The 27,313-nt window shown below is 38.7% G+C and overlaps 1 protein-coding gene across 1 annotated transcript; it reads left to right on the forward strand.

Moving 5' to 3' along the window:
• The first annotated feature begins 314 nt into the window (after nucleotides 1-314).
• Nucleotides 315-26,671, forward strand: SLC13A4 (solute carrier family 13 member 4). Its single transcript, XM_072849741.1, has 16 exons — nucleotides 315-413; nucleotides 6,520-6,648; nucleotides 9,288-9,424; nucleotides 9,979-10,160; nucleotides 10,903-10,957; nucleotides 12,623-12,662; nucleotides 13,316-13,393; nucleotides 14,899-15,089; nucleotides 16,374-16,493; nucleotides 19,353-19,454; nucleotides 20,594-20,695; nucleotides 21,824-21,921; nucleotides 23,131-23,261; nucleotides 24,088-24,249; nucleotides 25,757-25,894; nucleotides 26,534-26,671. Exons 1-16 carry the CDS (start codon nucleotides 315-317, stop codon nucleotides 26,669-26,671), a joined length of 1,902 nt encoding a protein of 633 aa, XP_072705842.1.
• Nucleotides 26,672-27,313: the final 642 nt, after the last annotated feature.

Raw genomic sequence — 27,313 nt, forward strand, 5'->3', positions numbered from 1 at the left:
CACTATGCTCCAACTTGCAAACTTCTGCATGATACGGTGTGATAATAATTTGGATGTGCTGGTGAGCCCTACTTAAACTGAATGTCTTTTTAACTGAAAAATCATTAAGGTTTCTTTTCAAAGCAACAGATTGAAGAATAAACAAATTAAGAAAGATATCTTAGGTGACTGGGTGGGGATAGGAAATGAGGCAGTGAGAGACCTTTCAGGGAAATCCAGGCAGAAGTGAATGAAAACGTGGAGTGGACGTTGGAGTATCTGAGGAACCAGAGAAGAAACCCAAGGAGAAGAAAGCCACCATAAAGTAAAAGAGTATGGCAATGATGAGGGAGATTCTCCGATCCAGAAATCTTTTGCTTGTTGTTCTCATTCCACTTCTGCTGCTTCCTCTGCCACTTTTATACCCCAGCAGTGTAAGTACATTTTCATTTTCTTTTTAACAAAGCCTCTGAGTGCAGTAGGTAGTCACGCTGGATAAGTCTGCAGCGTGCAGAAAGAAAGGCAAAGACCTAAATAAGTGTTGCTTTTAGAAAAATCAAGGACTCAAATTTGAAGGACTGGGAAGGTCACTAAGAAGTCATCACAGTAAGAACCAAGAGCTACCTTGAGTCATGTCACAAGCAGAGCTAAAGAACCAGGTGAAGCTAGTAAAGCACTACTTTAAAGTAGAAATATTGTATCTCTTCTTTTTCTACAATAATGTGTGTGTGGAAGGGAGAACAGAACAAACACATCCAATAAAATTTTCTTTAAGGAGAGGTCTTTAAAAGAATAATTTTAGTGTCTTTAGTTTTTAATAATAAGTATGCATGGAGGAACTTTCAATTTAGTGTGGGTTTATAGGACAGCAATTCAAGTGAGACAGGAGTTAAGACTCAGTGACAGACATGTAGGACCATATATGCCACCATTATTCTACAGCAGGTGTAGACACCTCTACTGAAACATTGCAGCTCTGGCAGTGGCTAATAAACGATGGCTCAGAGACAATACAAAGGAGGGAATAGTCTGTGCTTAACACGCACAGGGAATGGGAGCGAATGCAGCTGCACTCCTGACACTCTTTTGGAGCTACTGAGTACCCTTGGCCATGTGGTTAACTCTTCTCTGTACAGGTCTCTGCAGTTGTAAACCATAAAATAACAATGTTTTCCTACTTTATAGAGATGGTGATATTTAACTTCTCAAAATTTGCAATGTATTAAAAATTCTGCAGCTGCTGCTTCCATAGTGCTAGACATAAATCTGACCAAATGGTGCAGCAATTTCCATTCCTTTGTCTACCCTGATAAAGATTAATTCTTCCTTCTAGTACCAGAGGCTTTATGAACACTACTTTGTCAAATAGAAATGCAAAAGATTAGAAATTGCATAGCAGTTTTCAAAAATAAAACTGTAGTATTTTGTTTGGAAAGAAAAACAGGATTCATAGGAAGGAAATGTTCCTACACCACTGAGCAGTATGTTGCACTTTGAATGAGTTTTCCTGCTCTGAACTTCAATGTATATCTTGGCTGTCCTCTTATAGTAGTTTTCCATCTCTTCTCTCTCTCTTGGGAATGAATGACAGACAATCGTGCTCCTTCAGAGAACAGTAGGGCTCACCGTTTCACAGAGGCTTGTTTTAAAAAAGGGTTTAATCTCCCCCAATGTCACTGGAAGGGCAACACAAGAACAGATACTCCCTGACATGCCCATATGACACTGTAACTGCAGCATGCTCTATGTCCCTTGAGAACCTCTCCTAGGAAACATGAGATTCATTGCACTAAAATTTGTCACTCATATTTGCTCCCTACTGGATTCAGAGGCACAGGATGCAATATGGAAACTCTTATAATCAAGGAAACTGTAATAGCATCATATGGGTGCTGAAACAGAAGTTCACTGACAGTATTGCTGCAAAAATTGCTATTATACACTACAAGCTCCTCTGCGCTATTACTCTGCACCTCATGGTGTTGCTTTACTGCAAAGTGATATGAAAAACCATCAGATGATGTTTTACATCAACTTTATATATACATGAGTGACCACAGATGGTAAAGTATAGCTGTGAATCTGACCCAGAGTTGGAAAAATGTTTATAATGCTATTCAGAAAACATCTATACCAAATAAACTCAGTCGACAATACACTATTCAAGTAGATTACTGTAGTATTTACTTTGTTACAACTCATTGACTATGATTACTTCTTAAACCTGAAGATTAAATTTCTCACCTGCTGACTTACTTATATTTCCAGTTATCAGACAATTATATTATTTTTTTGTCTTTCTTATAGAGATCAGAATTACCAGGTGGTTTATATTTGCATTTCTGCAGGGAATCAGCTTGCAGGTTCTTTGACATTTCCAGAGTTGTGCTGATAATCATCAAAGGAGCATTACATGTATAGTGGCAAGAGCGATCAAAGGGAGCACAAGGACTCAGAACTGTTTGTAGATATGGCTTATGGGAATAATGACCACAGCTTCTTTTCTTTTATTTTGTGACAAGAAATGGTTGGGTAAAAAATAAACCTGTGAAAATTTGATTGAATTCTTCTTCCCTTTCCAAAATTTATACCTGAACTATGACTTGTACAGAAGGTTTGGCACATGCATAAGTCCCTTTCAGGTCATGACACATACAGAAAAAAAACATTGTGTGCTTTACAAACTGTGGGTCTTTTTCATTCTGTCCTTATTTCCTTCATTGTTAACAGTGACATGGGAGCATTTTTGCCTCTCTTTTTTCAACTTTATCCACCTTTTTTCATAAAGTCACCAGTGATACCATAAAGCATGCCACATGAATTCAGTCATTTGTGGGCAGGGTCTCCTATGACCACTGATCCTGTGGCCACACTGAACCCAATCCAGGACACATGGATGACTCCTCGAAAGTCAGCAAGAGTTGCTGTAAGCTGTGAGACCTGCAGCATCAGGTGATGGTGACACCTTGACATGCCCAATCAGCAGAATGGACCCTAAAGCTCTGAACATGCTCCGAACATGCTCTGAACAGCCATGGATGGCATACTTTCATTCACCTTTGTTTTTATTTACACAAGCTGAAGGGAAGGAATTATAGTGTAATCCCATCAGCTCAAAGATGGTAGTCCAGAGGCTAGACTACCTCTTCTTTGCACAGCTTAACCACATGCCTGCATGCAAGATATGCAATGCACATCCTTAAGTGGGCAAATCTCCAACACAGAGTTTATTCTTCTTTTAAATCACTGTGAGATCATCAGATGTTTTAATTACAAAAGTTTTATGCATGACCCTTACTGTGGAACTTTTAGCCATGGTTTCCTTTCAGCTCCTTTTTTTCTCTTTCCCTAAGGGACCGACTGAAGACAGGTGATAGTCCCTCCAACCATCACATGTTTTCCTATTCCCTGCTTCAAGCCCTGAGGTGGGCTTAATGGTAATTTTCAGCTGCAGAACAAGAAGTGAGAAGGGTGAAACAGTTAAAATTATACAGCCACTACTTCAGTCCCATACTTAGTAGCTCTGGTAACCATTAATTAAATATATAAATTCAGTTCAATTAAACAGAAGAGATTAATATGGTTTCTCTTGGAAACAAGCTAGTTTAAAGCACTGAGAGAATAAATAGAGAAAGTTGCCAGACAAGCTGATTAAGTTTTTAGTGGAGATTATCAAACTTGGCTTTCCTAGTACTTGCTACCCAGTATTATACTGTTTAAAAATGTGCTTAGTTTTAGTTTTGTTTGTAAACTGATTACAGCCTAGTGTATAGGAAACACAGAAACTCAGTGCCCATCCCACCTAGGTTTTGATAGAGATGCAAATTCCCTTTGTCCTATTCCATTTCCAATATTAGTCTACTTTATTGCTATACACAGAAGAGCAATAGAAAATAACAATCTATGCTCGAAGAAATTAAAGAGAACTATATTTCTGGAGTGAGAAAATAGTTTGGAATCAGGTTAGGATGAAAATAATTTTATGAATTTTGGCAAAACATATCTCTTGGATCTTACATCTGCATTGCTTTAAAATAAAAATCAATGTTTTTTCATTAAAAGGCATTTTTCTCCTCAGACAACTGCTAAATGTCATACAGAGCCCATGCAAACATAGTAGTTTGTTAGAAGAAACTAATGAGTTAAAAAATAAAAAATGCGTCAAATAGTCACTAGGTCACAAAAATGACCCTATGCTCTGCTCTTTATGGAATATTAACCATGCAGTATAATGTAGTTAAAGGTGACTGAGCAGCAAGTTGGCTAATGTTTATGAGCCAATCCATCAGCTCCATGACTCTCATCTAGAATAGTTTTGTCTTCCTAGTAGAGATTACTAAAAATCTCTAATGCTTGTCATCTCATTTTTTAAATTATTTCCATTTTCAAGTCAAAATTATTGTTTTGGTTTTTTACTGAGTGATCACTTGAAGTTGTTACAAACTGAACACCAGTCTTCGGAGTTTTAAACAGCATAGCAATTCCATTTTATAAAATGCATGCTCCATAATCTATGAAAACCCCCTCTGATCTCATCCAGCCTACGACAACCTTCTCTATCCTCTCTTATAATTTTTCCTTGGTAGCAATGAAGCTACGACTGCAATACAATCTTTTATTGTAATATTTTGCTGAAGGACCTGATCATAGAGGACCAGGGAAACCTGTATTGGAGAGCTTAAAACCTAAAACACTCTTCTATAATAGTTAAGGAAAAGAAACAAATATGCATGTTTCTGTATAGTTCATAAATTCAGATGTACTTGTCCATCCATAAAGGAAAAATCCAGAGTGAAATTTCTCCAATAGCCTTTCAGATACTCTTTATAGTCTCTAAAGTAATTGAAGTTTATCTAATTCAAGGAAATTATTTTTCCTGATAACCTTGTTTCAGTTATTTTGGTGGCCCTGCTTACTTGAATCAGAAATGTTTAATGATACACTTTTCTGAAATAGGAGTCAGAGCAAGGTCTGGCAGCTAATTTAAACCCAAGCTTCTGAGTAAGCTTGGCTGGAGTTTTTAAGCAAGTAAAGGAAATGACACATATAGCAATCTATTTTAACTTTTTCTCTGGGCTGTGTTCTGTCTGTTATTGCCATAAGCTGTAATAAAAAAGAGAAACAGCTGAATGTGGCTCTTTGTTGTGGTAATGTAAAAAGGACATGTGTAAACATGAATTTAAATACAAGCTATTGATTCATTCCAGTGAATCCATATCGCTGCATAGTCTTACTTTAGACCTTACCATCACAAAACTGATTGTAAAAAATGAAGTGTCATACAAGCTCATTGATTTGCACAAGGATCTGTGGGAATTGCTTGCTTGTGTGACTTCTTGAAAGCTGCTTAATTTGGGAATCATCTGATCAGGAAACAAAAGTAATTAAATTATGTTTTAACATACTCAAATAGCATTTGTGAACAGTGAATTTTCTAAACCATAGCCATTGTGACTTGTAAATCCATATGGCTTAATAAGTTCATACAGAACATCCAGTGAATAATGAAGAACAGGTAGATTTATAGCTGGTGTAAATCAGTGCAGACCTACTAGCTTCCATAGAACTGGTAGTTAGACCCAGTACAGAATCTGGCTTCAAATTTGAGAAAGGAAAGGAAAAACATTTTGCTGAGGGTAATGTATGTAATTATTAGCAGGAAATATCCCCAGGTTTCTAAGCATAAACAAACTAAGACTAAGGAGAACTCCACTGGATACCATAAATAAAGACATATCTATCTAAAAAATGGACCAGAATACTTTCTGGACTAGCTGTGTTTTTCTGTAAAAATATTCAGCAGATAGCACCTTTTTCCATCATATACCAGCTCTCCATGAATGCTCAGCACAATGTTGTTGTGGCTTTCTCTACCAGAACCTTGGACAGCAGCAAATTTGTTTGATTAACTTTGTTAACCCGTTGCCTCTAAGCCCTTCGGGTCTGTGGTCTTCTCCTAAGGGTCTGTGGAAATCACCCGAGAAAATAAAATCAACTGACAAAAAATGTAGGTTTGCACACTGTTTAAAAAAAGCAGTCTTTCAGAGAATTTCTCCAAAGAGTCACTACGTTGCTTTATCCACGCCATGGCAAATGTGAACATTCTCATCTGATCCTGAAAACTACAGGTTCCTGTTCTTGTCCAATACTGGAGAGATAGCCAGGTAGAAATACCAGCTCCACAGGCCCAGTCTGAGGAGTCATGGTTGAACATTTGGTAAATATTGGATTATTAAATTCAAACAAATCTGTAAATGCACTTGGAACCATTATTTTGCTGATAAATATGTTTATCCCAATGTTTTGCCCTAGCTTATGTGCAAAACCTCTCATTAACTTCATCTTCTGGAACTGACCTTTTCGATGGTAGCCTAGATTCAGACACAAAAAGTTGCACCTTAGGAGGTCCTTATGCAGTCCTTGTTGAGTTTTTTAAGTCCAGGCACCCTCAGTCTGATGAGTCCTATGAATCCATTCACAAAGGCTTCCACAGCAGGTGGTGTGGCAGTAACATGTAACCTCCATGCTTTCTCCCTACAGGAAGCCTCATGTGCCTACGTGCTGATCGTGACGGCTGTATACTGGGTCTCTGAAGCGGTACCTCTTGGTGCAGCAGCCTTAGTTCCTGCTTTCCTATACCCACTTTTTGGAGTCATGAAGTCCAGTGAGGTCAGAGCAGTGTGCACATTTTTAACATTTAGTCTTCTTACTCTCAGTTAATTATTGTAATAAAACTAATCTTAGTGGACTAGCAAGACAAAGACGTGTGGGAGGAAGAAGTGTACATCCTGTAATGTGTAACTTGGGCCGACCAGCTCTTTCTTCTACTGCAGATAGATATAGGAATGGCTATATTAGCCAAGAGGGGTGTCCAGCCTGTCAGCTACTGCATCACCAACAATTCCCAAAACCTATTTCATTAAAAGAGCCCACTTTTCCCCTCCTCCAAAACCATGTAAACAGCAGTTATGGGATAAACTGTAAAGTTTCCTTCCAATTATATTTATAATAGATGATGTATAAGGCATGAGGCTACATATTCTAAAAACAGTTACCATTTACTGTATAAGGCTAGATAATTTTGTTATCCAGGTGAATGTCTAGTCCTTTTTCCAAGCTGTAACCTTAGTGCTGCCTTGTAGCCATGAGTTCTAAGGCAAAGAAGTAGCTGTACAAAAAAGTCTCTTTGATCAGTTCTGAATTTGCTTACTTGAGTTTTTGATGAATGTTACTTTCTTTCATGATATGCCAAGAATTTATTTTATTTCATCTACAGCTTCTTTTTTCCTGCTTTTTTCTCTCTCTTTTTTGGGGGTGAGAGGGCATCACACTTGATTTATAAGGACTAGAAATACAGATAAGAACACAGAAGAATATATAGCAACCATAAAATTGTTGAATTTCTAACACGATCTGCCACTGGCCATGCCCATAAATGGATGGAGACAAGCATGAACCAAGAGTTTTATGACCTGTCTTATTCCTCCCAATGGTGTAACAACTGTGTAATATAATCAGGTACCTTTCCATACCAATACAGTTAAATATTTTCAGGATTTTTTTTCCTAACATAAAGGTAAAGTAGTTACGCATTTTCATTACAAAATTCTGCGGCATATTGGAGAAGAAAAATTTAAGGGAAGCCTGACAGAAGTCCAATGTAATATCAAATTAAATGACAGTCGGACTACTGCAGAGAATGTATTATTTGCTTTAGGAATAGAAATAAAACCCTGTATTTTAAAATAAACAACTCTGATGATGCTGCAGTATTTCTAGTCTGCTCTTCTGGAGTGCCATAGAAACCCAGGGCTCTTGTGTAGCAGTTTAAGCTACAACTAACTCACAGGGGCTTAAGAACACGAGCCAGTGTGTTGTATATGTGTATGTATCTGCGTATTAATAAGAATATTAGTATTCACTTGTTTCTCCAAAATGACTGTGAAAGGAATAAAGGAAAACAACAGATTCTTTGTGCTGCTGGCTTGATGAATTCCATTCATTCAGTTCAAGATCTTTTTTTAACAAGGTACCAGGAAAATAAAGAAAGTTAATGAGAAAGAAACCAGTGGAAGAAAGCCAAAAAAGTGGTATTTAAAATTCTGGCACACAACTATGGTGGCCAAGTCTATTTAGGTCACCATGGGGATTTGTTAAATCAATATAATTAAATACTTAACTTGCTGCAGCTTTCACAAAATAACATTAGTGTCATTCTTGCACTTTTATGGAGTGTCAGTATAACTGAGGATAATGGAAAAAGTACTGCTTCTACTGACTTTAATTGTTTTAAAATGCTGGTGCCTACATTTGGTTAGAGGAATAGTTTTAAACTGAAGAAATTATGTTTTTGGAAAAATATTCCAGCAACAGCTTGGGAAAGATTGCATCAGAATGAAATGAAAAATTTAGCTAGACTCCAAGCATCTGTTTATAACTTTTGTTTTCTCCCATTTTGTTTGCTTTCACACAAGAGACAGAGTGTGTGTGCGTGTGCGTGTGTGTGTGTGCGTGTGTGAATGTTTTGGTTTGCTTCATTTGCTATTTTTGCAGTCACTTCACAGAACATCTTCTCATATCTTAGCAAGCCACATATTCAAGAATGCTGCTTTGGAGGACCATGCATGGTCTCTGAATTTTTTTCCTGAGCCAGTTGATGATTTTTGCTCATCCTCTTTAAATTAAGTTCTCTTTCTTGAAACTTTGCCCTATGTTCCTGATACAATGGAGATGGATTTCCATTGTGAAAAGTTCTGGTGCAGGGTTTGTGGATCATCTCAGCAATATCCCAGCTTTTCTTTATCGCATGCAGAGAGCATGTCCCAAAGGACTTTTCCTGAAGCTGTAGGTTCTAGGGATGCCACATTTTGCCCAACAGTTGAACAAGACATAAGAAATACAAACAAGATAGACAACGTCATCTCCAGAATGAAAAAGCAGATTGAAGCACATGAATTAGCTGCCTTCGGTGCAGAGGTTTGTCTGTGGCTTTTTCAGTCTGGACCTAGCCGAGTATGATTAATTGCAGGCAGTGAACATCCTGGTCAAAGACATAAAATTTCTCTTGATCTCTTCAAAGCTAAGAAACCTACTATCAAGTGGGTATAGAGACTTGTTATTTGTAAACACAACATGAAAGAGATTAAAGAGAACATTTTGACTCATGAATTCTTCATTTTCTCCAGCTCCCTGTCATTCTTTCTCCAGGGGGAAAAAATCCACAATACCATACTTCTTCTCATTCAGCATGCTCTCTGTGTAGGGTAGTTACTGCTTTTTTAACTATTTCCCCCTTGCCCTTAATGCAGGTGGCTGCCGAATATTTCAAGAACACAACTTTGCTCCTCATGGGTGTGATTTGTGTGGCAGCTTCTGTAGAAAAGTGGAATCTCCACAAGCGAATCGCCTTGCGTATGGTCATGATGGCTGGAGCAAAGCCAGGCATGTGAGTGAACTGTTGACTTTGGGGTAGTCTGAGGCTGACAGCAGCAGCTTGAATGAGCAAATAACAACTCTGACTTTCCCATCCATGGGCAAAAGCTAGCTTGGTTTGGAGCTTTTTTCCTATCCACCTTTCCTTTCAGAGTTTGAAAGCTTACAAATTTTCTCATCCTCTTTCTGCCACCTCCTACTCCTTGGCTTGTTGTCCCTTTGTATTCTACTTTTTACTGATACTGATTTTAGTCTCTCTGTTCCTTCTTTGCCTGTTGTTTAGCAAACACAAAAGGATGCTTAAATCCTGGATATGCTGAAAATTGCTGTTTCTCATGTCATATGCTGATTTCCGCGTGGGGTAGCAAACGGCTTCCAATGATACATTGTCTTATGACAGTTCTCAGCACAAGGCAGCATTTTATCTGCACACAGCATGGTATTTTGGCACCCACAAAAAGAAAAAGACCCTGTGTAGTTATAGGTTGACTAATGAAAATGTTAGGCAAGGAGGCCTTTAACATTTCTGAAAGTGTCTCAAGAAGGTTTCCCTGTGTTGTACTCCAGGTTGCTTCTTTGCTTTATGTGTTGTACCACGGTGCTCTCCATGTGGCTTTCCAACACATCCACCACAGCCATGGTGATGCCAATCGTGGAGGCAGTGCTCCAGGAGCTAGTGAATGCTGAGGAGGAGCACGAGGTCATCAGTACTGCAGGCAGCACCATTATTGAAGAAAACAAGCCAATAGGTATTTGTCAATATTGGCCATTCTTTTCTCATTTGTTTATCAGTGACCAGACTTGTTGATACACATTATTCAAATTCTATCAAGGTCAGAGCTGTCTGACTTGTAGTGCTAAAGGTGCTGGTCTGTACTCTTTCTTTTTGTACTCTGATATTTCTTTCAAAAAATGAAAGTTTCAAGATGTGATGGGAGAACTGGAGTTGGGAAACTATGTTGAATTAGGGCATGTACTGGAGTTTGTGTGTCATAAACTCTTAGGTCATAGGATTTTACAGGGTTGAAAGGAAACCTCTGACAATAAAGTCAAAGAAATGTACAGGAGGCTCAAAAGTGTGCTCTGTGACAATCCAACGCTTGCCCATTCTACCCCCACCCTTCCAGGCTGCCCAGCTCAGAGCAGGTGCCACAAAAAAAAATTTATAAGAGCCTTAAGGTTCATTTCATTCATTCCTTCCCATAAAGAAAGGATTTGGGAAGAAAAGAATCCCTCTTTTCTTTCAATTCACAGATTTGAAAATGATGTCACCTAACCTTGCCTATTATACGTAGGTATGATAGTCTTTTAATTGCCAGAGGCACATGATCAGGACAATATGACATAAAAAAATGCTGCATAAGGGTCACAGAGTACCTGAGAGGGTTCTGACAAGTTTTGTTTGCAGTAGCTTCTCCACGTTCAGTGGCATGGCGTAGGGGCTCAGCTCAGTTCTTACCACAAGGGCTGCTTTCTCTGCCTTTGTTGCAGGTCTCAGCGAAAAGCATGGTCAACCTTCACTGGAGCTTATCTTCATCAATGAGGAGTAAGAATGAAACCTGTACATCACGACTGGAGATTTGAGCCCTACACAGGTTGCAATGAGATGAACCCAGGAGTAGAGCCAGGAAGGGCAAGCAGAAGCTTACAAGTGAATGTTTTAGATGTGACTGACAAGGAAGGCTTATATGAGAAATGAGATTAATATAATGGTCTGGATCTCACTAAAGCTTCCCAGGATTCATTTATTTTTTAACACTGGGGCCATTTTAGAGATAAAATGTTTCTCAGGGTTTGAAAGATCTTTTCAAGTCTGTGTTTGTGCTATACAAGAGAGTGCTGCTGAGTGATTTTTATTTCTGTTCCCCTGAAGGAACAGTGATGGAGAGGATCCAAGCACTGTATGGAGTGCTCACAGGACATGTCTGGAGGGAAAACATTTACAGAGTATTCCTAAGGAAAGCCTGAACTGTCAAGAGCATTCAAGAGAGAGATGAGAGGGGACACACACACACACCCCCAACAAAAAACACCCCTCCTCCCCCCAAAAAACCCTGTAAAATATTTCTTTTAATATAGACAAAGTTCTTCAGAAGTTTGAAACACTAACAGTTTCAACCAGGTCTCTATTTGGGCTAAAATCTAGTAAGGTGAAAAGGGCAAATCAAGGAAAGGACTAATTTCTTCATCAAATTATCAAATTAAGCAGCATTTCAAGATACTCAGGAGAATATACAAAGTCATTGTCCTAAAACTATGTTATAGGCTAAATCCTGCAGTGCATCTTCTTACAAGGTGTGAGAATAAATTGCACAACCCCTTCTTGAGCGCCTTCTATTTTGTTCACAATTGTTCAAAATAAAAAAGAAACAAGTTCTTGTTACACCTTTTAAAATTTACTTTAAAACAAACATTATCATTCAAAAAGCACATGCTGATGACTTTAAGTTAACTTGCAAGATCTAAATAGTTTTGTCATTAGTCTGGAGACTAATGGGTTCTCCAACATTCCCTCTGTTGTTATCTCTTTTTATCCCAGCCATATTTTCTGTGCAGTATAGAATCAAATTTTGAATCTGGCATTGTGCCATTATCCCTTTAAGCCCTATTGAAAAGTATGTGTGGGATATTTCATAACAGAACTATTACTAAAATAGTATTACTTGAAAAAGAGCTTAAAATTTGATGAGAAAATAAAAGTTGGACATCTTCTGGAATTAAATCTGTTTTCAATGTCAAAGAAAAAGTTCAGTGGATTGTTTGCATGGTCCACATGCCACTCAGGAGAGATTTTAGTGAAGGCTTTAATGTGGTACAGGTAGGTGCTCAGGAACACCATTGGAGAGGTTGGTGAGGAAGAACTTGAGTAGAACAAGACAGCGGTAGCGCTGGATTGCCCAGTGATTCACTCCATGGTGAATGGAGTCCATTCCTAGATGGGGTATATACTACCTAGAATACATATTTTTTTCTTTCATGGAGGTGGAACCCCATTGCTACACAGCTAGAGATAGAGCTGTGAAACATAATGATGACTCTTATGTATCTGGCCAAGATACCACATAAGAGGTACTAACAAATGCCATTCTTCACCATTTCAGTAGGCACTAGTTCTCCCACAGACGTTCCCCTCCTACCCATGATGTGTGCCTTTTGAGGGAGCTGGGTGAACAGGCATTTTTAAAGTATATTTTCCTTTCTTTGTTTTTAGTGCTACTACTACTGACTTCAGCTCCTTGATGCACTCAAAGGTATTGTCATAGGTAGTATCTTCTGAGCTACACTGTCTTCTAATGCAGGAACCATCAGAGCAGAGTCCACACAGCTCTGCAACAAACTGCTGTTTCCTTTATTCCAAACAAGCACTGGTTGTTGGCAGAGAGTATGTATTGCAGAATTTCCTGCTTTGTATTTAACCTGTCAGTCCAAATCAAGTTGGGGAACATTAGCTCTGTAGTGGTTGTTGTACTTATTGCTGGAGATCCTGAGATCCAGTCAGAAAAATTACAATTCCATACCGTTTCTAGCAAGTTCAGATATGAACTTTTATTGTCTAGGTATTGCCAGCTTCTGCAGCTGAGATACCTCAGTTACTTGGACAACCTACACATATCACAAAGTCATAGCCTCTAGCAAGGGATCTGTTAGATTCTCCTACATGGCAGAGGGAGAAGACCTAAACTTCTTATAATCTGACTTTTAAGACCACTTTAAAATAAAATCAGGTTGTTGAGTTTTTTTAAATCTTTTTTTTTTCCAGTGTAAAGTTTAGAGCTGAAATTTTAGTGGTTTTTTTTTTTCAAAAGCCCACTACCCATGACCTTTACAAAGCATCATCAGTTCTAATCTAAGTGCCCCTAGGAAGAGAAGAAAGGCTAATCCAAAGGCATTTGTCTCCCTGCAGAGTATGAATGGTGTGCACATGATAGCCAACCCTATTGGAACAATGAATTCTAAGAGCAATGGGCAGCATCTACCTCAGGTAAGGAGATGTTAGACCCGGGGCGGGGGGTGAGGAAAAAGACAGATGTGAACATCACCTGCTCCCCACTGTTTTGTATTTGTTCCTTGTAAGCTGTGTTACATGGAATCGGTCTCCATGATCTTGCAGCAGTCGTGGCTTGGCCCTTTGCTAGTTCTTACTCCCATTTAGATGCCCCCAGCACAGTTATTTTCAGAAGACCCTCCTCCAATGGCTAGTACAATTTATTTAGCTTTACATTCAGTAATGTGATCACAAGTTTCCCTTCTTATTTGGCTGTTCTACCCCCTTTATTTTTGCAAAGCCTCCTTGGAAAATAGCCCAACCCAAAAATAATCCCTGACACACAATATCCTACTCAGAACTAAACCAGCAGCAGGCATGGACCATTTAACTGTTTAGCCAGTCCGTTAGGTAGTCTTAGTATCCATCTCCTTTTTGGCTTGCCAAATATCAACCCTTAAAATCCTCCATTACCTCAGTCCATTCCAGCATTTCTACTTAAGTGAATCCAAGAAGTGCTTGCTGTTTGGACTACGATTATGTAGTATCTTAATGGCATAAGTTGATGTCCAGGAAAGATTAGGCTAAAATCAACACACAAATTTGCATTCACAGTTCAAAAGACTCTGAGCATATGTTTCCAAAAAAGGCTAATGCGCTGCACTTGATACTTAATTTCCTCTTATATGTATTTCCCATACACATTCAGTGGTTATTTTGTAACAACTACTCACTTAATTTTCAACCTACAGGGACTTTAGCTAGGGTACCCTCATGATGATGATGAACCTATAGCATGACAGATTTTACTACATAAACCCAAATCCAAATTAATAAATTTAACAAATCTATCTGAACCACTTTCTGCCTTTTTCCTGATCCTAAATTACAGCCTTGGGTTGCATGTGAAGTGCCTTGAAGTACTGTACCTTTTTTTCCAGTACAAGAACTTCATTTACCAACATGAAGACTTTCCTGACACTGCTAAGAAAGCTTATTTTGAAGCAAAATTTTCCTGCAGCTTTTTCTTCCATATTGCTATTGCCCAGCTTTTTTCACGCTGTTTCTGAGATCCCTAGCACTCCATTCCTAATTAGAGGCCCTGAGCCACTATAAGTGCAAAAAGTCCAGCAAGCATTTATCTGGTGGCTGCTCATAAACCTCAAGGATTATGGATTCCTACTGCTGCAGTGCTGGCATCCTGCCCCTGCAGCCCACAAAGGCTTCGGTATCCCACTGAGATTCCAGTCAGAACTAGAGCTGGCCCAAACCACAGCCAGAAGTCTGATTACTGTTTGTCCTACATTTCTGCCACAGACAAGGCAACTTCAGGCCCCTGGACAGGTTTCTAGTTCTGATCCCAGTTAATCCCTGTGAAGAAAAAACTGCCCCCTCTTACGCAAACCTGTTGTTTCTCTGGGACCAGTATCACCATGGCATTAGAGCAAGTTGGGCTGCTGTTCTGATCACCTGCTTTCTTTGGTGAATGTATCCCCTCACAGGCTCAGATACTGGTCCTGCCTCCTAAGCCCTCAGAACTGGGCCTGCGCACTAAGTACCGGTATCAGACCAGACATGACCACATGGTCTGTAAATGCCTCTCACTGAGTATCTCCTATGCGGCAACCATTGGAGGACTGACAACCATCATAGGGACCTCCACTAGCCTCATATTCTTAGAACACTTCAACAAGTAAGTGATATTGTGGTTGTGTGAGAATGGTGGTTGGGTCATTATCTCTGTGGCTTTCCCCATGGGTTATTTACTACCTCAAGGAACCCTTGTAAGACAGTCTGTCTGAAGGCAATTTTTCCTCCTCTACTCTAATGTTATTACTAATGGTTAATGGTTGAAAGGGGGAGCTTAAGTTAATACATATCCATGTCTTTCTCCCACGCAAAATAAAAATTCCTCAGTATGTGGTAACATTTAAGTTTCTTCAGCAACTGTTTGATTTTACAAACCAATTATCATGAAGGCAGCAGGCACCCTGGAAAAGTAAACGCTACAGCCATGAAGAAATAGCAAAGAAGACAAAGAGAAATACTCACAAAAGAAGAAATGTCATAAAATCAGCTTCAAGTTGTTCTATGCGTTCTTAGAAAGTGAGTTCTCATGGTGAACCTAGAGGCATCACTAGTGGTACTTGGGCTGCTCAACACGTAGTGCAAAAATAAATAAACTTAGAAATGTGGCCTTACACCTTCGCTTCAGAGAAGATGGGAAGCAGCTCTCTGATCAGCTAAGTATTTCATTTATCATATATGCCCAGGGCTCTCAAAGACATGAATGTTACCTCTGTCAGAAGACTGGTGGTACTTCTCCTCACGCACAGACATGCGTCCGAGCTCAAACCAGATTCTGATCATCTACTACTACCACTGCTGCCATGGTATCCTTCATTTCTCTCTCTGAAATGGTGGTAGCAAAGAAAACTAATTTTGGAAGCCACCCTTAACCCAAGGATTTGGATTTTACAGAATTTCCAAAGATCTTGCTGTTATGACAGTTCCATCAAATGCACATATCAGACATCTTTGTCAGAGCCCAGCAGACTACAGTCATTATTTGGGTGGTCCACGATAAGACATACAAAGAGATTCTGGGTGAAATAATTCTAATGTCTGCCAACACTAAAAAGAGCTTTAACAAAACCCACAGGTAGGGCCAGAATTTCACCCCTGGTAACTCGAAGGGTTTTTGAAGCTGGCTAGACAGTCCAGACCATCTGGTCTTAAAGGTGTGAAGCGCTATATGGCTCATCTGTTTGTCAGGCATGATCAATGATTGACATTCTTTGGCAATTGGTTTCACTATGCACATGTAATGCAGCTGTTGCAAATACATACTGATGCAGTTTGTCTATCATGCCATGACAAATATATACACAAATATATGTGTGCGCATCTATGCATATTGGAGGTGCCTGTCCTTTTACTGTTCTAACGTCTTGTGCATCCTTTTTTTCCTTTACAGCCACTACCCAAATGCTGAAGTGGTGAATTTTGGAACCTGGTTTTTGTTCAGTTTCCCCATCTCCCTCATCATGTTGGTCCTGACTTGGTTCTGGATGCATTGGCTGTTCTTGGGTTGCAAGTGAGTGCAGGTTGTTCAAAATGTTCAAGATTTTGAAGGGCATCTGTGGCTCCTCTAGAACATGTCTTATAAAGATGTTACCAGTTGCAAATGACAAAAACTAAGGCACAACTTCCTTCTTCTTGCCAGAACAATTACCGGAGGAAATCTTACTGCTTGGCTGTGCTGCATAGACAGCAGTGTACAGTATTGCTGCTTGACAGTGAAGTGCCTAGGCATTGCCGATGGAAATCCTTACGATTGCATTCAACTGATTTTTCAACTCTCATGACCATGAGGATCCCGTTGTGGACCAAATGTCTTGTTAAAAGTCCTTTTGGAAAAGTACAGCTTAAAAGATGAATAGAAAAAAACCAGCAAGTTAACAAGTCACTTTTCAGATCTGCCCCCAGCTCAATGAAATTAATGTAAGACCCGTTAAAATTAAAGGTAAACAGAGTCCATATATATTTGTCTTTAAAGTCGAATGGACTCACAGCCTAAGAGACAAATACCTTTTGATATCAGTAAGTCCCTTAGCCCCAATAAGAACAAGGCTCAGTCTCCTAGTTCATTTGTACCATGTATTCTCTTTGCAGAGGCACTCAGCAAAGTTAATGAAAATTGACTAAATGTGTGCATTTAGAGTGGATTAGCTAATCTGCATTAAATTGTGGTGCAGACACATTTACTCAAAATTAAAGTGGCCTTAATTTGATTTAGTTTACTCTTAAAAGTAAGCTGAACTGACATCACTAATTTATTTCACCTAAGACAATTAATAAAATGATAATGACTTCTGCTTGCTGCTGACCTTGACTAGATTTGAAGAGGTAATTTAGAGGTGAATAGCTCCATGTCCTTTTCTCAGCCAGTCTCCTGAGCCTTGTGGTTCCATACTAAAAGGCTAAAACAAGACTTTTTTTTTTTCTTTTTTAAATCTTGAGAGGAAACAGGCCCTAACATGACCCTCAATTACTTTATTTTTTAAATTTAAATAAATATAATTGAAATTCCACATTGCATCCAAGACCTCATGCTGATTAATGTTGTTCTAAATAATACCAGAGACTGAAGCATTATCGACTTTTTGAGAAGTACTGGTTGATTCCAAGCCTCTTTAATCTCTGACTCCTGTTCACTGCAGTTCATTAAAGAACATATTATGTTAGGAGCTTGGCTACAATACTCTGCTTTCACATCCTCCTAAGCCTAGAAACACTTATAACATGTTGAAACAGCTGCCTAATGCCTGTGCATAAATGCTTACTGAATTCCTGTAACGTCCACGTTCTTTTCCTAGGAAGCCCAGTGTCATCAATCTGTTCTTACTTGGGCCAGTTGGAACAATGTCAGGCTTGCTTTTTAGGCTCTAGACTAGGTCAAAGGGGAAGGATAATGGACCCACCAAATGATTTTTGCCAGCAAAGCAGAGCTAAGGGTAGAATCATTACTACAGAACTGGCCATTATAAACCATATAGCTCTTCTCTTCCAGCAGCTGCGTTACTGCTGGTGGATTTTATTGGAGTCTAACAGCAAGGTTTGCAAGGAAATTTAAATACTTACAGGTGCAAGGCAGTACTACATGCACTAAAAACAAGTGTCACATAGGTGCCCATTTACAAGTGAAATGAAAAGCCTGGTTAAGACATTTTGTTAACCAGACAGGGCCCCTTGAGCTACATAAATTCCTTTGAGAATCTGGCCATAATCAGATACATGGAGGGAGATCGTAGTCCATGGTTTGGCATGGATCTCTAGTAGGGTACCAAATGAGACCCTAAAATAGCAGGAACTATAAAAGCAGGCCATTGTGTTCCCATGGTACTTCAGTCACTGAAGTCCCTGCTGCTGCAGACTATTTTAGACTGGCTTAGCTGCAGAGGTTTCTCAACCCACCCCACACACCTCTATGTGACACAGGGTACAGCTGGAGCGGAAAAGCCAAGATTTGTGGCTCAAAGCACAGCAAAGTAATGCTACTGGAAAGAAGAAAAGGAAAAGGTTAAAGTGAGCTTGTAAGTATCTTAATTTCAATTAGGAATGTCCAGGCTTTGTTATAGTATGAAGGCAATCTGAATAAACTAAGGACTTCACCTAATTTTCATACAAATGTATAGCAGGTTTAAATATATTCAGCTATGAAATGTGCTTGTGTGTCCCTGGCAGAAGTACAGGCATTTTTCACTGGGAAAAAAACACTAGACTGATTGCCTGGGCCTGTGTGGCAGAGGCAATTTGGTGCTACACTGATTGTGCCTGGTTTAGAAACAGCTAGCATTAGTAGAAGCAGAGAGGTCGTGAAACGTATTGGGACCCACAGCACAGCTTTCCCCCTTTACTTACAGTGAATCATGAATATTCAAGTCAAACCTGGGCTCAAAAGCCAGACTGGGCCCCATATGTGTTGGATACCCCTGATCCGCCTGGAAAGCATACAGTTCCCCCATTAAAAAAATCTATTGATAGTTGGCCTCTGTCACAGTCTTTCCATGTGATGATAGAAATTGGCCATAGTCTTTGGAGGTTTCTGGCACCAGAAAATCTGGCCACCACCAGCTGTTTGAGGAAGCCTAGACAAAGGGAGCCCAGCCACAGCTTGGGATGGCTCAATGATACTGGTCAGTATTAGTCTGAGCACCCTGGGGACCTTCCTACTATGTCTAGGATTGATTCTCAGAAGATCGGGAAACTAGACTACGCAAAGATCACATGCAATAATTTCCCTTCCCATTGCCATCAGGCCTTGCCCCAGTCACATCTTCTCCCAACAGTGTCTGGCAACTGGGATTTTCAGTTTGCCTCATTGCTGTTATTTTTTATGACGTTTTTTTTCACTCAATGCCCTTGTCTAATTTTACTGTGTTATCCACCTCAGTTTTAAAGAGACCTGTTCTGTGAGCAAGAAGAAGAAGACCAAACGGGAAGAAATGTCAGAGAGAAGAATTCAAGAAGAATATAAGAAACTGGGAACTGTTAGGTAAAATGGACCCACCTTCCTCAGGAATTTGCCTCTCTAGGCAGGACCATCCTTTCATATTGCCCACCATGTTGCCTTTGGCTCATGTAGATTATTCTTAAACTGTCAGCTCTTTCTCCTCCTTTCCAGGATAGGAGTAGAACTAAATGCAAAAATGAACTCAAATCAAAGACTTTGTTACATGCATGCATTTATTTACTCATTTATTTATTTCTAAAGAAAAAGGAAATAAAAGGGAAGATTCAGGTTTATACCAAGGTCCAAAGGTCATCTGAGTCAAGGTTTGTCTCTACCTTTGAACTAAATCATTAAAGGACCTCCCTTCCCAATTCAGGCACATACTTATTTTGGTGGATAGAAGTTCACTGTTAGCAAAGGCTTTGCAGCAATCTCCCATGCCATGAGATGTCCAGCCCTCCCAGTTGCCCATAATCTTTATTCATGGTGGCAAGAAATGTCTCTTGAAAAGATTATTTTGCAAGATTTTTATTTTTCAAAAGGGATGATATCTCCTAAAATCCATTCTTCCCAAAACATTTTTGTGTCGTTCAACTGAAATATTAACAGAGCAGCTTGCTGAATATGATCAACTCTGAATCTAGACTGTTGTTCAGACTGTGCCTAAATATGAAATCATACTTAATTTAAATTATCCTAAATTAACACTCAGTATCCTCAAGTCACTTATAGTTATTCCATGTGTTTAAAATATCTGTGCTAATTTACATCGTCATTTCCTCTTAATCTTTCTACACTTTTAAAAAAATGCAATAGGAAGTGTTTACAGTGGAATAGTAACATGAGCTTTACCTTGCTAACACATTTAATCAGATAATAATGCAAATACAAAATAAGCATTTATAAATATTTTCCTTCAGGTCTTGCCCATGAATGATTGAAGTACAAATACAGATGCATATTTTTAGCCTATTTGTTACTGAGTTTAGATTGTTCTCAGCTGGGAGCCAAATGTAGAATTCTTTAATTCAAACTAATCTTCTTTTCTATTTTCCATACGGTTTTTATCCTTTTTTTGGAAGCAATTTCTACTTTCTTACTTCTTCTGCAATTTGCTCTCAGGTTTTCAGACAGACCTTGGATTTAATTCCTAGCTTTTTTTTTTTTGCTTTTATTTCTAGCTATCCTGAGATGGTGACTGGATTTTTCTTCATCCTGATGACCTTGCTTTGGATTACTCGTGAGCCTGGCTTTGTACCAGGATGGTCATCTTTTTTTGAGAAGTAAGTGAAATTCCCTAAACAACTGCAAAGGAATATGGCCTTGCACCTTCTCACTTTCTGCAATAAGTTTTGGCCTTAAAACATCATCAGCCACTTTTAACACGCTGGTGAAAAATTAAGTCTTTATTCATATATTAGGATTTTTGCTTTTTAAACTACATCTGTTCACACAGCAGCAAATTGTATTCTTTGTCAGTAAGCAGAGTGAATTAAGTAGAGAAAGTAAAATAAACATATTTCAAATGTAAAAAAATAGGAGGGTCAGATTCTGAAGTTAAAACATTTTAGTGCATTCATAGAGAAGCTGTCACTGGAATAGATTGCAACTATAATTAAATTATTTTTTTTTTCAATTTTATTTTGAAATAATAATTTTTGACAAAAAGTATTTTTCTGAAGAGAAATTTTATCAAGATAATTTCCATTTCAATTAAATATTACACAGAATGGTGACTGAAGCAAATAATTTTTATTTTAAATAATGTTGAAACAAATTATATTAGAATTAACTATAACACACAATGCATATCAAAGAATAAGTGATTTGAACTTAAATTTTCTTTAATCTATACTGCATAAAATTATTTTAATTTTTCATCCTAATTTTGACAGAAAAAAGATTTCTAATATTGGGATTTCCTGAGGATCTCTGGAGTTTGGCAAAATATTTTGGCAATATTTTGGCAAAATATTCCTCAAAATATTTTTTCAGAATGAGTTTTAAATATTTAATTGAAAATCAATCTACAGTTCATTTCTAAAGGATCACTTAGGTTTGGCTTTTCCCCAGAATGTGTTTACTGTTTCTTACTTCTAGTAAACACACTATTATTCTGTACCTCTGAGTTAATAGATTTGTAAACCAAAAGGGATTTCTTTTTTTCACTGGAATGTTAAAAATTGTTAAGCAGTGATTGAAGTTGTCTACAGGAGTCAGTTTAATAAATGGGGAAAAAAAAAACAGTTTGTATCCTTGATATGCAGACATATTTTTCTAGTGGGCTGTTAGTAAGACTTCAGATGTGGAAATACAACTTCACCTGCAACAATTTGCTTGGAGCCATGTAACTTTTTTGAAAATGTTTCTGTTCGTGCGTTTTTATGATAACCCCACTGTTTCTTTCCTAGGAAAGGTTACTGGACTGATGCCACTGTCTCTGTATTTCTTGGTTTTCTCCTTTTCCTGATTCCAGCAAAAAAGCCATGTTTTGGAAAAAGGGAAAAAGGTGAGGAGGATGCAGCAAGAAAGAGATCTGGCACATTTTCCAGTGCCTTTAATGACGTTTTTCTGTCCTCTGTAAAATGTTCGAAGAAGAGATTTTTATTGTGTCGGGGTTCACCACTGTCAGGGTTCAGTTTCTTCTCTGATACCAGCACTTCCTACAACAACCCCACTTTTTTTTTGTTGCTTTAGTTCATATTGTCTCATGCAGTAGATTACAAACAGATCTTGAGGCCACCATCTCTTCTGTGTTAACAGAGCTACCAAAATTTAGGACTGAGTTTTAGGAAACGTTCAGATGGAGTTCCATATAGAGAACTATAATGCAGATGTTTGCAAAATTGGCTGAAGATAAGCCCTAGTAAATAATTTGGTCATCACTTATACAGAAGAAATCATTGATAATGTCATAAAATAATCATAAAAGAGGTCAGTAAATGCCAGACAAAGTTTCAATTTTGTGCAATGCTTCTTTCACAGTCTTCTTGGTAATAATAATGATTGTTATTTCACATTCATGTGTAGGTAGCACTCAGCGGTATTGATCAGTTTGCTGTGCCAGGCTTTCAGTGGTCCTGTATGAAAATAGAATTGCCTGCATAGAGTCTTATGTAGAGATTACAAATGTATATAGATATGTTTATTTTTTATACTCACATATATTATGCAGCATTTAGGAAAAATGGCACTCTTTAACTCCTACTTCAAGAAAATACTCAGGCATCTAAAAAAATAATGTCCTCAGATAAAACCTAGGGGCATAAATGCACTCTACCAAGCTTCATGGCCTACTGGAGAGAGAAAATGCCCTTCTTTGAGAAAATAATCCCACTGTAACTCCATCTGTGTAGTCTACAGATAACTTGCACACGCGTATACACAACAGAGCACACAGTCCCTCAAAAAGCTATAGACTGAAATACAGGGTGCGAAACACAACTGAAACACCATTTATAACTATTCACATCAACAGAGCAGCCAAGGGGAAGTCAGGACATTTGGAATGAATATGCTGCTTTTTCTGAGGCTGAGCTAACCAGCTAATAGCTAATAGCTAATAGCTAATAGGCTACATGCTGCTTCTTCACCTCTCTCACAGATAGTTCTCAACTCCCATGGATATTACATTATTCCTACTAGTGTGAAAAATGTGAAGATCTTTGCAAAAAGGCCAGTGTAATACTGGTCACACGCTTGCTTTATTTTGATATAGGAGATGGTGAAAAGTCAACAGATATTAACACACTGGATCCCATCATTACCTGGAAGGACTTCCAGAAGACCATGCCCTGGGAGATTGTAGTGTTGGTTGGAGGAGGTTACGCCTTAGCAGCTGGATGCAAGGTACGGATTTAGATTTTTATCCTCCTTCCTAAAAAAATTATAAACCTGGACTTTTATCCCTTGGTACGCTCCCCAGTTTGGATTTACAAATGTGGATACTTTCAAGTTTGTGCATAACCTAGTCCCTACTCCCTGCACTCAATGGAAAGCTATCTAGCTAACAAAAAGATGGTCAGGGCTCAAGTCAATTGTGTAAGCATCTGCCATTTCAGATGCTTTAGAATATCTAGATATTCCTGCAAGGCTGGCAGACATGACACAGGATCTGAGGGAGACCTCTCACTTTCTCAGCTAGCAGCTAACCAGACAGAGGGGGAACATCTCAGCTGCCACTGGGTGCTCCTCTTTAGGCAACTGAGTCAAGCTCCTAGCACTGACTGGACGAATCATACTCTAGGCTCTACTGACTATATCTACACTCTGTTTAATTCATGAATACACATCTAGCTCTCCTATAGACTCCTACATGTAGACAACTAATTTTGTGTATTTTAATCTCAAAATGAATTCTATCCAGACTGTGCAATCCTTCATCACCAATTTGCAATACTCCAGTTCACATGCTGAAGAAAGAGGGAAGATCAGTCTTGGTGCCGTTTTAATGTTATTAACTGCCAAATGTATCTCTTTGTTACTATGGACAACTATTTATTAGGCACTGTAGTGAAATCCAGTTTACTGAACAAAAGGAAATGCAAAAAGCATTGACCTAAACTTTGTTTATTTGCTGGTGGGATTCCCTGATGCAAACTGCCCCAAAGAGAAGAATCTGTTTTACAAAGATACTTAGTATTTAGTAATTTTTGCAATTCTGTCCTTTCCCCAGACTTCTGGCCTCTCTACATGGATTGGACGCCAAATGCTCTCCCTGAGCAGCCTTCCCTACTGGGCTGTAACTCTGCTGGCCTGCATTTTGGTGTCCCTGGTAACAGAGTTTGTTAGTAATCCAGCAACCATAACCATCTTTCTGCCTATTTTATGCAGCATGGTGAGTAAAAACAATGGCATTTTTAGTCTGTTTCCTGACAGGCTTGTGGGAATGTTTCAGGACATCAGGGTATTGGCACTCTGCTCACATGAAACCCAGCCTCGGTTCCCAAGCTACTGTTCTGTAGTCTTGGGCTTAGGAAAAATAATAAACTTGGGGAGCCAAAAGCATATTTTAGCACCAAGAAATTTATTCAATACCTCTCAGACAAAGTGAAAACATAGCTCCTGCACTGAGGGATGCATAGTCTAAGTACAAGAAAAGGTGACGGTGCAATCAACAAGATAGGTGAAGTCCATGTAAAGCTTGAGATACTTTTATCAATGTTATTTTAAATGTGTTTTTCATTAGTTAGCAGCCACCCACTCACTACTTGTAAGAAAAGACTGTAGTAGTTAATTTTATATCAGATTTAAATGTGTTCAAGAGGGTGATCCGGTAAGCAGAGATGTTTGTAAGGGACAGAAAAAAATCAGGAGACTGGTGACAAAGGCAGAGGAAAGAGATACAAATTTCACTCTATATTGGAATAGCAGTTGGAGAAAACCATCTTATTTCTTTTCTTTTATGTAATGTGAAGCAAAATGCAGGTTGTGTTTCCCTATTATAACAATTTTATGGTATTGTCCCAAAGTACATTATGTGAACAGCTCTGAGGTAATACGAAGATACAGTCAGATGAAAATAAGTAATTAAGTTTGTATGGCTTATGAGTTCAAATTTACCTCTGTTCCATGCAGAAAGAGACTCTCCTAAAGAGAAATTTAGAGCAGCAACCTACTTTTTGTAGTCTGAACTGCCATCTTAAGGCAGTTTCTCTTTTTTGACTGTAAAAGTAACCTGGAGACACTTCCCTCTCCAAAACGAAGTTAGCCTTGTGAATACCCTTCCCTTTCCCTCTGACATAAAACTAGGCCACAGCAATGTAAATGAAAATGCAAAATTTCATGACCACCAAAGGCTGCAGTGGAAGAACAATTCTTTAGACCACTGTAAAGAATATTCCATCATTACTGCCTTCCTGCCATGCAAGTCTGGACCATGAACATCTAGTTTTCTTAACCACCATTCAGGAGGACTTTACATAATGGTCTCAGTATCTTCAGCAACTGAAGGAAGTAAGTTCTTCATACCAACCTGTTGTGACTTCTCTTGGATGAAGACTGAAGTGGCTGTCAGTGTTAAGGCCCAGAAGACACAACACAGAATGACACAGAGAACAAGTGGGAGGAAAGACCAATAAGGCCTAATAGTAGCAATCTCCACCCTCACTTGGTGTGAAATGGATCAGGAGAAAACCCTGGAGCATGACCAGCTCCAAATTATAGCACTACTCTACTCTAAAAAACAAACAAAAGAGACTTCCATGCTTAGGTTTAGAAACTAGGGAGGTGACATTCACAGAATCTTGTTTTCTTCATGTAAAGCAGAGAGGTCCTTTCATCCTAATTATGAGCAGTGGATTTTACTGGTTAAGTGAAATTTCTCTCCTCCTCTCTTCTTCCAGTCAGAAACCCTGCTTATCAACCCTTTATACACCCTGATTCCTGTCACCATGTGTATCTCATTTGCGGTGATGTTGCCAGTGGGTAATCCTCCAAATGCCATTGTCTTCAGTTATGGGCACTGCCAGATTAAAGATATGGTGAGTCTTGAGATTGGGTATATCCTCCCATGCTTAGTGCAACCTCAACACCTTGTCCCGATCATATCCAGCAGCCAATAATAATAACGATGATATTGGCACTAATATAGAGTCATATTGATCTGCACTGCTGTTATGTGACCGAGCCGCCAGGCTAAGAACATCTACACATCTGCTGTAGGATACGCACAATTCTCATCTTCATTTTTTCATGAATGTAACAATCTAAAAAGATATCAAAGAACAGGAGTACACAATCCTTTGCATTGACCTGTTAAGACAAGCACAGGAGACCATGAGAAACTAGATTTATCACATAGCTCCACAGTAAGTCATGTAGTTATCAGCCTGCTATGTGTGGTATAACACCCTATTATGATTATCTGATTGAGAAGTTCAAGTGACAAAGTCAGAAGTTTTCCAACAAGCTGCATCAACCTCTGACTATCGCTCCTGAATACTCCCACAATGTACACTCTGATACATAATACTCACTGTGCTATTTTTGGCTCTGGAAATCGCTATACATAATTTATCACACTATATGTAAGTCAGTATACATACACCTTCTTTTTTCCATGTTAACTATTTTTGATCAAGTTGTCATTGGTTGTGCTCTGATGCATTTTGCTTTTGTAGGTGAAAGCTGGCCTGGGTGTAAATCTGATTGGCCTGGCTGTTGTCATGGTGGCAATCAACACTTGGGGAATTAGACTTTTCCAGCTGAATACTTTTCCAGAATGGGCAGCGGTCAGCAACGTCACTAGCCAAACATAATCTCCAATGAAAAACAAACAAACAAACAAACAAAAAAACAAAAAAAAGAAAAAAGTGCAAGACCAAAGTGAGTTGGGACAAAATACTAAACCTACATTGCACGTATGAAAGAAAGGAGAAAACTTGTGTATACATAGAACCAGGATCCATAGCAAACCATGAAGAAAATCCACAGGGAGATCTTCTGCAAAAGTTTTTCAGTTCTGAAAATCAACATGAGTTAAAAGGAGAGATTAGCTTTGCTCTATTGTTGCTTTCCCTGTAATACCATAACTCTGAAAAAAACCTCTCCTCCAAACTCTCTGCCTAGGGCTTTTTCATGCCCTAGAACAATTATGTAGGACTTATAAAACAGGGAATACAGGACTCCAGTGACAGAAGACAAGTATACATACACTGGTGTATTCAGTAGTAGGATATTCAATCCTACCATTGACTCCTACAGTGAATGAAGAGTGAGTCTTATTCCCAAACCTGGAGTTTTATAAGCCTACTTCTTTTAAAGGCAAATTACTATTCTTCTTTTGAGGTGAGTCATCACTGTGTTGGAAAAAAACACCTTCCCAGCTAATGCATATGGCCTGGAAAGAAATACAGCTACCAACTACCAGCTACAGCACTTCAAAGGGATAACAGAAACCA

Source organism: Ciconia boyciana, chromosome 1, assembly GCF_034638445.1.
Source record: "Ciconia boyciana chromosome 1, ASM3463844v1, whole genome shotgun sequence".
NCBI lineage: Eukaryota > Metazoa > Chordata > Aves > Ciconiiformes > Ciconiidae > Ciconia > Ciconia boyciana.